Genomic DNA, 17,019 nt, shown 5'->3' with positions numbered 1-17,019 from the left:
AATCAGAGGACTTGGTTTGTTGTGTCTTGAAAGAGAAAAGACATTTCCTTCACATCATCAAGGAAGAGTTATTGATTGTGTGATCAGCTGCCACAGGCTCGGCTATCCCAGGGTTTATTAAAGAGCGTCCATCGATCAGAGGGAGGAGGAGGAGGAGGAGGAGGAGGAGGAGGAGGAGGAGGAGGAGGAAGGTGGCAGGGAAATGGAGGTGGCTGGAGATGAGAGGAGGGAAAGCGATGGATGATTTTTTTGTTTCTCGTCCCACTATTCGTTTCTCGTTTACTGTCTTTCTAACACGCCCCTCCCTGCTAGCCTCTCTCCTCATGCAAATGTGCTCTTGGTCATGCAGGAGAGATCAAGGAGAATGGTTAATCAGTTCCTCCAAACTCGGGTCTCCAAGCTCTGTATTTGTCCGTCTGTGTGTGTGTGTGTGTGTGTGTGCGTGTGTGCGTGCGTGAGCAGCACTACTGAATAATTTAGCAGCTCCAGAAGCCCCTCTGCCCTGGTTTCATAGATCCTCCTCGCCTCCTTTTTTTTCTCCTCTCCTTTCCTCCCGTCTTTTACTTCCTCTCTTTTAATCTTCTTCTTCGTTTTCGTCCCTCCTCTCCCTCCTCCCCCGTTTTCCTCCGCCTACCTTCTGATGGAGGAGATGGCCCTGTTTTTCTGTTGACGCCCTGTTGCTAGGCAACTAGGAGCACCTAGAGTCCCTCCAGAACTTGCATGCGTGTTAGCGATAGGCTTGTGTGTGTGCGGGTTTGTTTGTGTGTGTGTGTGTGGCTGGCTGGCTGGCAGGCAGTGTGGTTAAAACTTGGTTGAAAGTTCTGCATCGATGAGGTCTCGGATATTTATTATTAAAAAAAAGACGTAGCAGACTATTAAGATGTTATCCTGCTTCCCCAAAGAGGCATTTTGTTAATTAAAATGCAGAAGAGGGATTTGTTGAGTAATTTGATGAAGAAGCCAAGTCAAAAATTTCTTTCCAATGATGCTTCCTGCCTATGATGTGGCTCTCCATCTGGCCAAATAATCTCTCAGTTTTCACTGCGGCACTGCGTTCAAAAGATATTTTGCCTGTTTGCCATTGGATGATTATAGAATGAAGTTCCCGCACACTGCTCTGGCAATGCAGATGATTATTTACCTTCATCAGAGCAAGAATAATTATACAAGCCTTGTTGTTTATTCCTAAGCACCTATACTAAGAGGATTGCTTATGTAACCTATCTGCCATTGATTGAACACATCTTGGAACATCTGGGAAAGAATCAGAAGAGTTTATTGCCAAGTATTAGTGATTCTCTCTCTCTCTCTCTCTCTCTCTCTCTCTCTCTCTCTCTCTCTCTCTCTCTCTCTCTGTCTCTCTCCCCTACTTTAGGGTCTGACCAGTGCGAAGGCGGCAGAGATCCTGGCCCGTGACGGACCCAATGCCCTCACCCCTCCTCCCACCACCCCAGAGTGGGTCAAGTTCTGCAAACAGGTAAAATCAAAATCTTTGTTTTGGCAGGAGTTGAATGTTTTAAGGTAAAATGTTTGAGCCCGGAAGAAACTGTCAAATCTTAGTAGTTTCTTTGACACAGAGGTTCACTCTCCTTTCTCTCTTGTACAGTAAGTAAGCGAGTGCCTTTAAGGGTTTTCGCCTCCTGTGTAGCGCTTAAGCTAATGAGAAGGTACTCGATCAAGTCTCAGAGACAGAAGGTCACTCCTTTTCCTCTCATTCAGATGTTTGGCGGTTTCTCCATGCTTCTGTGGACCGGAGCCATTCTCTGTTTCCTGGCCTATGGAATCCAGGCTGCCATGGAGGACGAACCAGCCAATGACAACGTAAGAAAAGACCCTTAAAATATACTGTATATGTAATGTTTTGATATGACAATAAGTCACACGTCATAAGTTGATAAAACTCCAAGAATGACAAGTATTTATTGTGATTATTTTGTCATATGTTGATATTTCAAGAGGTCCTTTGTATCCATTTGTCCATCTGTGTGTCTGATTAATGTATTAATATGTTGATATTATAAGACTCTCTCAGAATGACAGTTAGCAATAATGATGTAATGAAGACCAAAAATATCACAGTTCATAGCGAAGTAATTATCTTTCAAGATTGGACAGCTAAAGATTTCCAGCTCATGCTTGAGGCTGGCTACAAGTTGAAATGTTGCATTAATATTTTGCAATATGCAAACAGATTTTTTTAGCTCATGATTGTGCAGAATATTATGGCTGATATAATATTATGGCACAATATCTCAGAACAGCTGATGATGTATGGGGTGATGTGTGTGTGTGTATATTGAAAAGTGAGGAGAAAGCGTCCATATCATTCCCCAAGTTAATTTTAAACTCATCATGCCTTGAGTGCAAATCTAAATCCTGTTATATTTTTACTTCCGCAGTTGTACCTGGGTGTTGTGCTCTCTGCTGTCGTCATCATCACTGGCTGCTTCTCCTACTACCAAGAGGCTAAGAGCTCCAAGATCATGGACTCCTTCAAGAACCTGGTCCCACAGGTATTACCCCATGCATTTCAAAAGGGCAACATCATTTATCCATCCATTTATTTTCATTTTTCAATCTGCTTTACACAGAAGAAATTACAAACTGTAGATGAATCCTAATTAAAATACATGAATACAAAGTAACATCTTACCTGTTTTGAGTTACAAAAACAATGGAGTCCTCTTGACACACAAGTCTCACTCGTCCTGTTGAATGATTTGGAGATTATTAATGACAACTGCTTTCATTGTAATAAGAGATAAGGCATTACACACAGGAAATGGAACTGGAACCAATTAAAACACAAAAAATAGAGCTAGGAGTGTCACTTTCTCCTTTGTCTTACAAAAGTGTTGCTAATCTTGCCGTCGTCGCTGTCTCATAGCAAGCCCTGGTCGTCCGCGACGGTGAGAAGAAGAACCTCAACGCCGAGGAGGTGGTGGTGGGAGACCTGGTGGAGGTGAAAGGAGGAGACAGGATCCCTGCCGATCTGCGTATCATCTCTGCTCACGGCTGCAAGGTGGGTGCTTCCAGCCCGGGACGCATATTTAAGAAATTTAGTCTTAAAACGTTCCTCATCAAAACATTAAAGGGATCTTCTTAAATTTCAGTATGCTGTTGTGCTTCACTCTGTACTCGAAAAAAGTTTCTATATTTGTTCTACAGCAACTCATGCCTTGTCACGTGAGGTTGTGACTAGTAGTCCACTATGGGGACAGAAACAAGTCTGTGACCCATTTTGGGTCCTGAACTAAACTCAGAGACCCAAGAGCAACACTTGACGCAATTATGCCCAGTGCCTTTTCATCAACCACTGCATCATTCATTGTTATCTTGCCGCCCACCTCTGCATCATTCAGCGCTGCTGTCTCTCCATTATGGACCCAAAGAGTGCCACTTGACCCAAATCTGCCACACGCCTTGTCAGCCATCTGCCCCTCAGTTGTTGTTTTAACCATAGAGAGAAGGCAGCAACAGTGGAGGAGACAGTAGCTTAAGTTTCCCTAGTCTGGAAGCGACACACCTTCCAGACAGATTTAACACCTTTAATTCTTTCCCCCTAAAGTGGACAAAGCCACATTGTTTCTTTGTTTTTCATTGATCACCTTCTATGTGTCATTTGTTGGTCCTTTCACTTTTCCCATTTCCCAGGTGGACAACTCCTCTCTGACTGGTGAATCGGAGCCCCAGACTCGTACTCCAGACTTCTCCAATGAAAACCCACTGGAGACCAGGAACATCGCTTTCTTCTCCACCAACTGTGTTGAAGGTATGATTACAGGCTGCATCAAAACAAGGTTTTTCCATTATTCATTGCCAAGGCTACATTTTGTTTGGATGTTGGGAGGCTTGGCAGTGGGGTTAGAGTTGTTTTTGCTGGATCAAGCGAAGTTGGGAGTTATTTAAACATCAACAGAGTAGAACAGAAAGAATGACTTGTGAATTTGTAGTCTTGATTGTACTTGTAGGAACTGAAGTGTTATTGTCATACCCAAAAATATGTACATGTGGGTGTTGTCTCTAATGATCTAATCCAATCTTTGCTGTCATGGTGTTCTTTACCATCTTTGCACCAGGAACCGCCCGTGGTGTCGTGATCAGCACCGGAGACCGTACCGTCATGGGTCGCATCGCCACCCTGGCTTCCGGACTTGAGGTCGGACGTACTCCCATCTCTATCGAGATCGAGCACTTCATCCACATCATTACCGGTGTGGCTGTCTTCCTGGGCGTGTCCTTCTTCGTCCTCTCCCTCATCCTCGGATACTCCTGGCTGGAGGCCGTCATCTTCCTCATCGGCATCATCGTCGCCAACGTGCCAGAGGGTCTCCTGGCCACCGTCACTGTGAGTCCTGGTGTGCCGTGTGTCTTAAAGGTCCAATCCTGGATCCAAAAGAAGAACAAATGTCATGTTCCACCAATATAGCACACTGATATTTGCCTGTACTATTTGTTTGATTACAAACACCCTTTGTCCTGATGAAAAACTTATGGTCCAAACATATTGGCTCCAAGCCATGACAATAAAGGCTTTTTAGGTTTAAAGCTTTAAGGCACTTCCCTCCTTATTGGATTTAGAGCGCCTTGGACATTGTACAGCTTAAAAGTACTTTCTTCGCACTGGAGGTTCTCATTCTTAGAGCTAGTATCTCTTTTGTTGATTTCTACAAATCTGGTTCCTGTTTCGATTGAGCACCTATCAACTTAAAGACTTTACTTTTTTCTTAATCCAAAATAGCACCATGTGTTCCTTCTGTCACCCTTTGTTTGCCTTTTGAAATGGCCCAGTGGTGATGTGATGGAATGCTGATAGATTTTTAACCCTAAAACAAATCAAATAAACCATAGTCTGAGGTAGATTTTGGCTTGTTGGGTTTACCTGCACTTTACAGACCCGAGGAAACTACTGAGGAAATGTCTTTCCTTTGACATTTGCCAGCCCCTTTAACTGACCCAAGCTCCCGTCTCCAGGTGTGTCTGACCCTGACCGCCAAGCGCATGGCCAAGAAGAACTGCCTGGTGAAGAACCTGGAAGCTGTGGAGACTCTGGGCTCCACCTCCACCATCTGCTCCGACAAGACCGGCACCCTGACCCAGAACAGGATGACCGTGGCCCACATGTGGTTCGACAACCAGATCCACGAGGCCGACACCACCGAGAACCAGAGCGGGACGTCCTTCGACAGGAGCTCCGCCACCTGGGCCGGCTTGGCCCGGGTCGCCGGACTGTGCAACCGCGCCGTCTTCCTGGCAGAGCAGAGCAGCATTCCCATCCTGAAGGTAAGCTGCAACTGAATTTTTTCTCCTGTTTATTTGAATTAGTAAGCCAAATACTAAGACCCTTCTAAGACAATAAATGTCAAAACTTATTCTACTATTGAACTCTATTAAACTAATATTCCAAATAGAGGTATGTTGCAATGTGACTGTCAGTTTTGAGGGGGAAAGATTTCATAGGTCTGTATTGTCTATGAGGCTTTGTTCAACAAGGAAACAAAATAACAAAAGAATTTTACCCACCGTCCTACTCATTTTCTACTCTTAGTGTGCCCTTTTTCAGAAGAATTTCAAATTATAGAGCAACAAAATGATTTGGTTTTTGGATCTTGGCTATTTCGTAAAAAGCCGACCTCAGACATACGGTAGACTTTGCCAATTTTGAAATGTCTGAGCTACTTCTGAGTGCACCTTCATATCAACAACGTCAAATTCTGCCGAGACAAAATGACCCAATGCTGTAATTACGATTTTATTTAGTTTCACTTCTGCTGAGATGTTTACCACTCCAGCAGGGTTGTTTTCCAGCTTATACCACTCTCCCTTGAGTGTACACACACACAAGTTTTAACCACATCATTATTCCTAACCAGCCCCTCAAACACACACACACACACACACACACACACACACACACACACACACACGTCTCTTGGCTCTTAGAATTTCCTTGGAGCCTCGTCTCAGCCACGATGTCTCAGCCTCATCTGATTAGTGCAGGGTTTCCACCCTGCATTAATCACCTGTAAACATGTGCGTGTGTGCACGTATCTGTGTGTGTGTGTGTGTGTGTGTGTGTGTGTGTGTGTGTGTGTGTGTGTGTGTGTGTGTGTGTGTGTGTTATTCACCTGTAAATGTCTGGCTGGCATCATGGCTCTAATTGCCACCTATTCTCTCACTGCTCATTACTTTCCCCGAGTCACTGTTACAAGAACGAGAGTAGGGTAAACACGGGTTTTGTGCTTATAAAGGCCAGTAATTATGTAGAAAAAAAATCTAGAAAAGTAGCGTTTTTCTTTTTAGGGCCAACTTCCCAAACAGACCACACTCACGTGCTATTTCTGTCCAAATACAGATTTGTTGCATTGTAGGTGGGTACAGAAAGGCATGTAACATGCTGCACCAAGACATAAATTTTGTGATGCAAATAGGATCATCCAGTGGATTAAAGGCTAGGGAAATGATTTGTGATGGACTGTTAAGTAATTTAAGTCTAACATTAGCTTCTTAGAATGTTAGTTATTCAGTCCACTCTTCCAAAAAAAGTAAGCTATATAATTTAGCTAAAAATGCCAAAGTAATTCCAATTGGTGAACAATATATTATCCATATCAATCTATATCAATGTGTACAACTAGTTATTTTCTTTTTGAAATATCATCTTGCAGCCCCTACACAGCATGGTTTCATGACAGTGTGATTGGTGCCTGCAATTTTTAAACGATTGATGTTCTCCCCTCCTGTTCATCTTCCGTTACCAGAGAGACGTGGCTGGTGACGCCTCCGAGTCCGCTCTGCTGAAGTGTATTGAATTGTGCTGCGGATCAGTTGCTGAAATGAGAGACAAAAACAGCAAGATTGCTGAGATCCCATTCAACTCCACCAACAAGTACCAGGTAATGGCAACTGGTTAGCTTGCAGCTAGTGGGTTTTCTTTGAATCGGTAGGGAATGCTAAGAAGCCATTTTTGGGGTCATTAAGGTACAAGTGCAAGCAGCTTGGCTTTTAAATGATTGTACTTTTGTTTTTCTATCTGTTGTTCTTTTTTCTCTGTAAAGCACTTTGTAAACTCTTGAAACTTTTGAAAAGTGCTATATACATGTATTATTATTATTATTAGTATTATTATTAATGCATTTTTTTTGCATCCCCCAGCTCTCTATTCACAAGAATGCGACACCTGAAGAAGAGTCCAAGCACCTGCTGGTGATGAAAGGCGCCCCAGAGAGGATTCTGGACCGCTGCTCCACCATCTTGATCCAGGGCAAAGAGCAGCCTCTGGACGACGAGATGAAAGACGCTTTCCAGAACGCCTACCTGGAACTGGGAGGCCTGGGAGAGAGAGTGCTGGGTAAGGAAGGAAGGATGGATGGCTGGGTGGGTGGGCAATTGGAGAGGTGGGTGAGGAGATAAAAGGGAATGTCTGAGCTGGGATTAAAATTGCCTCCCAGAGCACCTACTACCCATAAATGGGTGGCTTGGGAGAGTGTGTGCTGGTTAAGGAGTCAGGGATTGAGAATGATTACCTGTGTGCAATGTGATCAGTAGAAATGAACCGATGGAGTAGAAACGTCAAATAGCCACACAGGAAATCAAATGTATTGCCTCTTCTGTACCTCAGCTGCTTCTCGTCTTGCCTCCTATCCAGGTTTCTGCCATTTCAATCTCCCCGATGACCAGTTTGCGGAGGGCTTTGCCTTTGACACCGATGAGGTGAACTTCCCCACTGAGAACCTGTGCTTCGTTGGCCTCATGTCCATGATCGACCCTCCTCGTGCCGCCGTGCCCGACGCTGTGGGCAAATGCAGGAGCGCTGGAATCAAGGTACGCCCTGAAGCTCATACTTCTTATACCTAGAGCCAATTCTTTCTTTCTGTATATTGTTGTTTGCCAAATTGTACAAATGACAGCGCAACACCAGAATATCAATATGATATTTAGGCTTAACTCAAGTGCCCTCTTTTGATTCCTCAAACTCAGCAGCACAAACCCTTGATCTCTCTCCTTCCCTCATAGGTGATCATGGTAACAGGTGATCATCCAATCACAGCCAAGGCCATCGCTAAGGGCGTGGGCATCATCTCCGAAGGCAACGAGACCGTTGAGGACATCGCCGCTCGTCTGAACATTCCAATCAACGAAGTCAACCCAAGGTACCGACTCTACTGAAAAGCATGCATGCACAAGTACAAGTACAACACCAGGCGAAATGTGTGTTCCAGTTATCATGATCTCAACAAAAATCAATACAGCTTCTTGTCTTTGGCAGCTCTACTTCTTCCACAGTTTGTCAGTGGAGTACCCCAAGGTTCTGTTCTGAGCTCCATTTTGTTGTGTGCTAAGAAAGCAGAGTTATTGTCTTATTCAGTGATGTCCAATCTAATGTTCTTCCAATCGACCACTACACCAGGTGATTTCACTAATTAGTTGCTCCCTCTCTGCTTGAAGGTGTGCTAATTGGTGAAATCGACTGATGTATTGTTTGGTTGGAAGGAAAACCTGCAGACTCTCATGACACCTGATTGGACACCACTGGTCTAACCTAAGAGTAGCACTTTTACCTACTCCATATTCCTAACCCAAGGTTATAGCTATTTCTAATTCTGGCAGATGCTTCTGGGCATTTTCATTCCATCCGTGCTCTTGTAAGGGATTTGGGTTCAGTGCCAAAGTCCATTTCTGATATAGAGAGGTGTTTTCATAGTGTGACTCCCTTTCAGGAATGCTGAGGTCTGTAGTATGTCAGTGTATGAGAGTGTCCTCATGGCGTTGTATTCTCCTCTCCAGAGATGCCAAGGCCTGTGTGGTCCACGGTGGAGACCTGAAGGATCTGTCTGCAGAGCAGCTTGACGACATCCTGAAGCACCACACTGAGATCGTCTTCGCCAGAACCTCTCCTCAGCAGAAACTGATCATTGTGGAGGGCTGCCAGAGACAGGTAGAAACACCAGTGAGGGTGTATGTGTCATGAAAAAGAGTTTACTGCTGTTATGAGCCTTCGCAATGTTTGTACTTGTGTTTTTAGTTTGGCGCTGCATGTTTCCGAGCCATAATGTGTAAATTAATTCAGTGAATATTTGATATTCCCTATCCCCCGTTGCTTAATTATGATTATCAGTTTGGTCTGATGACTAACTTCATGGACGAATCAAGCATAGCACCTGTCATGCTGTGGGCCCACCCCAACACATGAATATTCATGAGAATATCATTAGGCTGAGCAGTCATTTTAACGTTGTGTGGACCTAACCTCTTTTCCCACTTCTAGTTTCTTGCTTTCTGAGATCACTTGTGGTGATTGAAGTAGATGTGCAAATACTGAAAGAACAGTATTTCTTCTGCAGAAAACTTGCAGAACAAATAAACTTGATGTATTCCAGTGTTTCCCACAGGTTGTAAGTTTACTTTGCCAGCGGCAGGAGGGGCGTTATTGATGACTTGTTATTGACATTTCATTTAGCGAGCCCAGTAACTCATATTTCTTTCAGTCACTAAAGTCTTGCAACATTAGATACTTCTATTGGATTATTGAGGCTACGTTTCAAACACACAGTGACTCAAAGGAGCACAGATGCACTGTGTCATAGGTGCAATGAATTATGGTCATTGTAGTTCATTAACACGCTTTTGTTACTTGGCAGCATTAAATCTTGATTGTTTGCAAACTACACCGGCAAGAACCGCCAGCTTCATGCACCATGGCACACAAAATGAATCCAAAACAAAAATGGAACAGAATATTATTCTGTGTGAAGAAGTGTGAATCAAGAAATGGGAAATGTCACTCAAAACCAAGAATTGACTCTTGTTTTCTCTCAAAGGAAGAAGCACTCGTTACCCCCATGGAATAAGATTTTTATACACTCCTCTCCTCATCCAGATGGCTTTGTAATCTCAACTCAAACATTTGATATGCTAAGAAAAGACATTCTTTTCCCCTCGTTTTCACTTTCTTCAAAAATAGATTTTTATAAAAGCTTCTCTCTGTCCTTTCAGCATGACTTTCCCACCTCAGTCAAATCATTTTTAGTGCTGCCAGCCCTCGGTAGATAGTGAATGTTTCAGTCAACATTGGCAGCTGAGCCAGCTGGCGAGCAAGTTAACATTACAACATTCTGTGGTCCTAAATCAATACACAGTTACAAAAATAATTCTATTCATACACATGCTTCCTACGGTTACCTTTCATCTTGATTGATGGGGGATGATATACATTTTTTTCTCTCTTCCTCTGTCTAATTTGCACACAAACATTTTTTTTTTCTCTCATAACCCCTTTCTCTTCCCTCTCTCTGCAGGGAGCCATCGTGGCTGTGACAGGTGACGGTGTGAACGACTCTCCGGCTCTGAAGAAGGCCGACATCGGCGTTGCCATGGGGATCGCCGGATCTGACGTCTCCAAACAGGCCGCTGACATGATCCTGCTGGACGACAACTTTGCCTCCATCGTCACCGGAGTGGAAGAGGGTGAGAGAGCCATACTTACAGGATGAGACAAAAGACTTTCAACTGGGGAAAAAATTAAAGATTAGTGTTTACCTTATTTAGGTTGGGAAAGTCCAGACCAGCTTTCCAAACCTGAATGAAACGATGAATTGTGGGTACTTTTATTATAACGCATCATCTTCTTGTCAGGCCGTCTGATCTTCGATAACTTGAAAAAATCCATCGCCTACACCCTGACAAGTAACATTCCTGAGATCACCCCCTTCCTCCTCTTCATCATCGCCAACATTCCTCTGCCTCTGGGCACCGTCACCATCCTCTGTATCGACCTGGGAACTGACATGGTGAGGACCGACAAATGTCCTGTTGTTGCATTTCTAAAATACTGTAGTGTAACATTTTAAGTGAGAGTTATTAAAAATCAACACAGTATTCCTGTAGTCTTCCTATGATATTATCCTCTGGCAACATTGGAGTATAATAGCTTAGGTTTTATGAATTTTAGCCTTAGGTTATTTGGTTTCAAGACAAAGAAGTTGCAGTGTGTGTTTCTGAAACCAACCCCTGATGTTTACAAGAGCCGGAAACATGGACTGGTGATGAGATGATGTCCGACCACGATACCTAAAATTCAGATTTCTGTGGAACATATTTGCACATTAACATGGAGTTTCTTTCACATTACGTGTACATATGATGTCATTTTATGTCTTCTCGTTGCCTCCCAGGTTCCTGCCATCTCCCTGGCTTACGAAGCAGCTGAGAGCGACATCATGAAGAGGCAGCCCAGAAACCCCAAAACAGACAAACTGGTCAACGAGAGGCTCATCAGTATAGCCTACGGACAGATCGGTAAACACTTCTTTAAGTTCTTTGAACCTCGAAACGGTGGCAGTTGGTCTTTTTTTAAATTCAAGGCCCAAATTCACCAAGGGCCCTGCTGAGAACTAACCAGAACTTATTTATGTTCACCGTTTATGTTTAAGACATTTAGCTGAATCTGTTCATTCAGCATTCAGCTAGGGTCCATTTTCTTTTTTTTTATAAAACGTTTAATGCCATTTAAGTTGCTTGGAGTTGGCCTCCAAGTCTTTGTGCCTTGGAGGATTTTTCCAGAAAGGCAGGTCAGTATCTGGGTGGTCCTGAGATAACTGGAAGAGAGGCATGCACTAGAAATAGGCTCCCACTGATAGAGAACTGGGTCTCGTGTGTGTGTGTGTGTGTGTGTGTGTGTGTGTGTGTGTGTGTGTGTGTGTGTGTGTGTGTTGAGTGACGATAGGCCAGTGCTTCTGGCTTTTGATTTTTCCCTCTTCGGTAATGAAGCCAAGAATAGGTTTGACCTTTACACTTCCTGAACTGCCTTATAAGAGCCTGCTCCACTGGCTTAATACCCTGAAAAGAAATCGCCATCTTTAACAAGTGATTTAATGTTGTGTTCAGAACTTAACTCTTTTTTTTTTCCCCACTCAACACAAGTGATAAAAACATCAGCTGGAATGAGACAATTTTAAGTTTCCGTGCACTGTATTTTGTCATGGATTTATTTTGAAAACAAGAAGGTCAAGTCTAGTTGTTTTAATAAAATCATGTCACTTGTTGTAAAAGTCCTTCCCTTGTTTTCATGACATGAAAAGAATTGAAGATTGAACACAAGTTGAAGTGGTTCAGATGGAAATGTTTTTGCAGCCTACCCAGGGGGACTGGTTGTGAGAGGAGACTAGGGGAGCGCAGCTTAAATAGCTCAGCATGGCACCCGGTTTGGTAATCAACAGGGGATCCAGCTGATTGTCTGTCTGTTTTTAGAAACAAGCGCTGTTTGGCAAAGTGACAACATTTTGACCGGTCTACACTTTTGAAAAAAGGGTATTTTGGGGTTTGTGCATCTAAGGCAGGGATACTGAAATATCTATATACCCAAGGGCCAGGGGTCCCTTGTTAAAATTGTCTGTTTTTGACTGACTATCTGTAGACCGCTCTTATTGTGCATCTTGCTAGCCAAGCAGGTAGCGCAATCTAACTCCAGCTTTAGGGGTTATCCATTCGAATCCATTTCAATAAAATTCTATTCATTTATTTATTCATTCTGATTAAGCCTCAAATTCCTCAAAAAACAAAGTAATCTCATACATTTATTTACTCAGTTATTTATCCACTGATAAATGATTCAGTCCCCAAAATCCATCTTAATTTCCCCGAAAGACCAGAAGGCCAATTTTCTCTTAATTTGTTTATTCAATCATTTATTGATCCTTAATTTGATCTCAAAATTGCAAACGGACTAATTAATTGCATTTATTCAGTCTAAAAAAATGTCTCAAAAGACAAACTAATCTCATTCAATCATTCATCAAAAGCTCATACAATATAAAATTTGATTCTGTCAGTCATTCATACCACACCATTTCCCAAAAGGCAACTCGGTCACAATTAATTACAGAATTAATCACAAATTAATTGATTTATTCCATCAACTGAGAAATATTTTGCCATCAACTGAGAAATATTTTGCCATCAACTGAGAAATATTTTGCCATCATCTGCTCATGTATCTCTCCTGCAGGTATGATCCAGGCGCTGGCCGGGTTCTTTACCTACTTTGTGATCCTGGCTGAGAACGGCTTCCTGCCCTCCACCCTGCTGGGCATCAGAGTGTCCTGGGACAATAAGCATTGCAACGACCTGGAAGACAGCTACGGACAGCAGTGGGTCAGTAGTGCTCAAATTGACGCTCGAGCGTTTACAAATGCCAGTGTTACTACTTATGCTACAAACAGGAGTGGGTGAGTTGGGCGAGAATGCGAACACGTGCATTGGTCATATGTGTAAAACCAGCAGATGTGTAGAAACTTCTCAGTGGATATCAAGAGCTGAATCTTAAGAACCCAGTAAGCATTTCATGGATGCGAAAAAAAATTATATTAAAACGGCTTTAGAAACTGTTTTGAACTGATATCAGACCTTTAATCATTTTTGCAAACCCCAGGAACAATTCCTTACAATGCTTCATTTTTCCCCCCCCAACAAATTGCCAACCTTCTGTTTTCAAACGAACATTGGTATTTGGTTTGTCCGTCACCGCCTGGTTTAACTGTGCTGACGTGCGTCTTCCCTCTCAGACCTATGAGCAGAGAAAGATCGTGGAGTTCACCTGCCACACAGCGTTCTTCGCCAGCATCGTTGTCGTCCAGTGGGCCGATCTGATTATCTGTAAGACCAGGAGGAACTCTGTCTTCCAGCAGGGCATGAAGTGAGTACAGCTACACTTGTCGAGTTTTTTAAGCACGTCTTAGTGTATTTCTAGTTAAAACACCCTCATGAATGCATTACATAGATCAGTGTCGTGTCACAACTCTTTGGTTTGATCTGTGAATTCTGGTTGGAAAGTGTTGAAGCGCAGAGCTGCACCTGCAAATTAGTTTTCATCATAAAATACTATTTTCGGCGACTGAGGCGAACACAGCTGCCATTTTGTATGTCACGCCTCCTTTCCCGAATGTAGTTCTTCTTCTGCTTTTCTGGGAAGAACTCCAGCTAACCTCTCTATATTTAATTTGGGCTCAAAACAAGATGAATTGTATAAAAAAAAAAAATTTTTAAAATCACACTTCAGAATGTGTTTTCTGTGTCTGGGCTCGGTGTCAAGAATATAAAATCCAGAGGTTGACTCCCTGAAGAAGTACCAAGGAGGTTCCCGGAAAAATGAGGAATAGTTCAATTTCATACCTGCTTTCGAACACACACACAAGACAGTTTTGGGCTCAGGTTTCAATTTCTCCACTGTTATCTCCCAAATTACAGTGCAGACACCTGAAATTGAACTGGAAATCGTTTCTAGCAACTGAAATTGTGTCAGATTTGGGTCGCTCAAATCAGACAAAATGGGGGTCCGAGGCCTATTGGCTATCTATTTAGCGGTCTTTGACAGAAAGTATGGGAAGCCCTATATCCTATATAAGGAAAACTAAGTGCTCTCCTCTCTGCTATAGGAACAAGATCCTGATCTTTGGACTGTTTGAGGAGACGGCCCTGGCTGCCTTCCTCTCCTACTGCCCTGGCATGGATGTCGCCCTCAGAATGTACCCTCTCAAGTGAGTAACACACACATGCACACGCACACACACACACACACACACACACACACACACACACACACCTCAGAATGTACCTACTTAATTAAGTCGAGTGCATATCTCCCTGACTGTGTAATCCCGCTTCCTGCAATACGCACCACATGTTGATCCATCCAGGCTCGGGGCGTTGGATCAGTTCTGGACTGTGATTTCTCATCTCTCTTGTGTGTGTGTGTGTGTGTGTGTGTTTGTGTTTTTCAGACCCAACTGGTGGTTCTGCGCCTTCCCCTACTCCCTGCTCATCTTTATCTATGATGAAATCCGTAAGCTGATCCTCAGACGCAGCCCGGGAGGTGAGACCAGAATCCATGCTTTCATTACACTCCCTTCTTCCTCCTCCTTCCCTTCTCTTGTTGTGTTTTCTCCACTCTTGCTTTTTCTCTCATCCAGTTTTCTCCTCTACTTTCTCCTCATCCTGCTTTCTCCTGTTTTTCTCCTGTTATCCTCCTCTCTTGCCTTTTTCTCTCCGCTCCCCCTACTCTCGTTTCCCCTTTCTTCCTCCCTTCCCTTCCCTTCACCTGCAATATTTCTGATCACCCATCGTCACTCGAGGCGTCCAATAGGTTGACGCTAAATCCTGTTTGTGTTTGTTTTCTCTCCCTGTGTGTCCAGGTTGGGTGGAGAGAGAGACCTACTATTAAGACCCGTCAGCCTGTCAGTCAAGTCAGCCCGCATCTTCTCCTCCACTCCCGTCTTTGCATGAATATTGTCTTGCTGCTCGGATTAAAATTTTAACCTCTGTGAAAAAATTGGAACGTGTTTTTATATTAGGGAATGCTTGATACTACTATTAGACAAACACTGAGATGGAACGTGCTGATGATGCTGATGATGATAAATGATAAATGCTAATAATGACATGAACTATGAACATTGACATGACTATGCGTGCCTTGTTTCTGAAACAGGACCAATTTTATACATGTTTTTAACAGTTATAAACGTTCAATAAAAATGCGCTCGAGTCAGGTCCCACAAACGTTTGCACTGCTGTTTTTTTTTGTGTGTGTGAGTAAAATTTGTGTGTTTGGCATCTATTGCACACACACAAGTTGGTGTGCCCTTGCTCTGTAAGTGAATGGTCACAGGTTCAATTACCCCCAGCCAAATAGTGTCAAACATGTATCAGATCATTTTTTTCCTGATTTATTTTCCGTTATTATTTTCCATTACTGGCTTGATGTCTTTAATTTTAATGTTAATTTAATGTTGATTTTCATGGTCTGCATTTGCCTTTTCATGGTAATATCAGGAATATTTTCTTTATTCATGTGTATGAAGATGCATAGCTTACCCTGAATAAGGCTTTTAACACATGTAGGATTGCCTCTATATCTTTTTTCTGTTTGTGTTAATATTTAGAGATTTCTTCAAGACCAGTGGTGCTACACTGTATGTTCCTTCAGAGCTGCTTTTGATGCCGTGTTTCATTGCATCCCTTCGCAGCTGCTTTGATACATAATTTAACAGTCTGAGGGAAGGAGTTTCATCGATTTACTGGGAGTCAAACCCTGCAACTCCTGAGCTGAAGTAGAAAATTAATGTAATTTCACTGCGATGAGAAGATCCAACATGTAGCATCTTGAGACGAGATAGGAGTTTTTATCCTCAGCGCTGGATGTCTTCACTCATTGATTTTCATCAATAAGGCGGCTTAGGTTGGATAACACCACAATGCTGCTGCCTGTTACCTTGAACCAAGTGAGCAAGAAAGCATGCAAAATCCTCAATGTCTGTGTGCGTTGAGGATGTGAGAAAAAACGGTTGTGATGTGTGTTTTTCACCCCATCTTCTAAGCGTGTGGGACGGCCCTAATTAGAGTTGAACACAGTGGAAATCCATGTTTTGACCCAATTAAACAGTCCTACACAGATTCAGAGGATTAGGGGCCCACATCCTACTTTTTCCTCAGATGTCCCTTCTCAGTTTTTCCTCATGAAACGCAGTTGGGATGGCAACTTTGTGCTCAATTCCTTCAAGAAATGCACAAGAAATCTTTCGTCCACGCTTTAGACAAAATCTTGTATCTGAAAATGTGACATAGAGGAGTGTGAAACCTTTTTAGGTCTTAAGCAATTCAGGTTTTACTTCCTGGATCTAAACTGTTCCCAAAACTCAGTTTCCTGGCTGGACTTGGGATTTGTTCCCTGCTAACATTAACTTACCTCCCTGCTAACATTAGCTTACTTCCCTGCTAACATTAACTTACTCACCATTCTATCTGGATGTGTTTGAACACATTGGAGCCTTCAGCGATTTCTTTTCTAGATAAATGGCTCTCAATCTAGATTTCCTCTGTCATTGTAGAAACATAGGCCTGTTACGTATCACTCCATTATGAATTCCTGCAGCTTAATAGTCCACTGTAGTGATTAATTTACTCTCCTTCAAAAAGTAATTGACCTCATAGCAAACCTGTCAAGAGTAACCTGTTTCCATTCAG

At 42.9% G+C, this 17,019-nt stretch overlaps 1 protein-coding gene across 1 annotated transcript in view; it reads left to right on the top strand.

The window, feature by feature from the left end:
- LOC139663154 (sodium/potassium-transporting ATPase subunit alpha-1-like) overlaps positions 1 to 15,573 on the top strand; it is a 32,021-nt gene extending 16,448 nt beyond the window's left edge. Inside the window, exons 4-23 of the mRNA XM_071541715.1 lie at positions 1,376 to 1,477; positions 1,720 to 1,821; positions 2,400 to 2,513; positions 2,888 to 3,022; positions 3,655 to 3,772; positions 4,080 to 4,348; positions 4,975 to 5,283; positions 6,762 to 6,896; positions 7,156 to 7,351; positions 7,649 to 7,824; positions 8,017 to 8,153; positions 8,788 to 8,938; positions 10,299 to 10,467; positions 10,636 to 10,790; positions 11,175 to 11,298; positions 13,007 to 13,152; positions 13,563 to 13,693; positions 14,433 to 14,534; positions 14,778 to 14,869; positions 15,189 to 15,573. Coding sequence (XP_071397816.1) covers positions 1,376 to 1,477; positions 1,720 to 1,821; positions 2,400 to 2,513; positions 2,888 to 3,022; positions 3,655 to 3,772; positions 4,080 to 4,348; positions 4,975 to 5,283; positions 6,762 to 6,896; positions 7,156 to 7,351; positions 7,649 to 7,824; positions 8,017 to 8,153; positions 8,788 to 8,938; positions 10,299 to 10,467; positions 10,636 to 10,790; positions 11,175 to 11,298; positions 13,007 to 13,152; positions 13,563 to 13,693; positions 14,433 to 14,534; positions 14,778 to 14,869; positions 15,189 to 15,217 — 2,892 coding nt within the window. The 3' untranslated portion in view covers positions 15,218 to 15,573. The remainder of the gene's footprint in view (positions 1 to 1,375; positions 1,478 to 1,719; positions 1,822 to 2,399; positions 2,514 to 2,887; positions 3,023 to 3,654; positions 3,773 to 4,079; positions 4,349 to 4,974; positions 5,284 to 6,761; positions 6,897 to 7,155; positions 7,352 to 7,648; positions 7,825 to 8,016; positions 8,154 to 8,787; positions 8,939 to 10,298; positions 10,468 to 10,635; positions 10,791 to 11,174; positions 11,299 to 13,006; positions 13,153 to 13,562; positions 13,694 to 14,432; positions 14,535 to 14,777; positions 14,870 to 15,188) is intronic.
- The last annotated feature ends 1,446 nt before the right edge of the window (positions 15,574 to 17,019 follow it).

Source organism: Centroberyx affinis, unplaced genomic scaffold (assembly GCF_046629955.1).
Source record: "Centroberyx affinis isolate AG114_WGS23_722 - 3 ecotype Tasmania unplaced genomic scaffold, CSIRO-AGI_Caff_v1 ptg003932l_1, whole genome shotgun sequence".
Taxonomy (NCBI): domain Eukaryota; kingdom Metazoa; phylum Chordata; class Actinopteri; order Beryciformes; family Berycidae; genus Centroberyx; species Centroberyx affinis.
The sequence above is the reverse complement of the archived record's forward strand: the minus strand, read 5'-3'. Positions and strand labels throughout refer to the sequence as shown.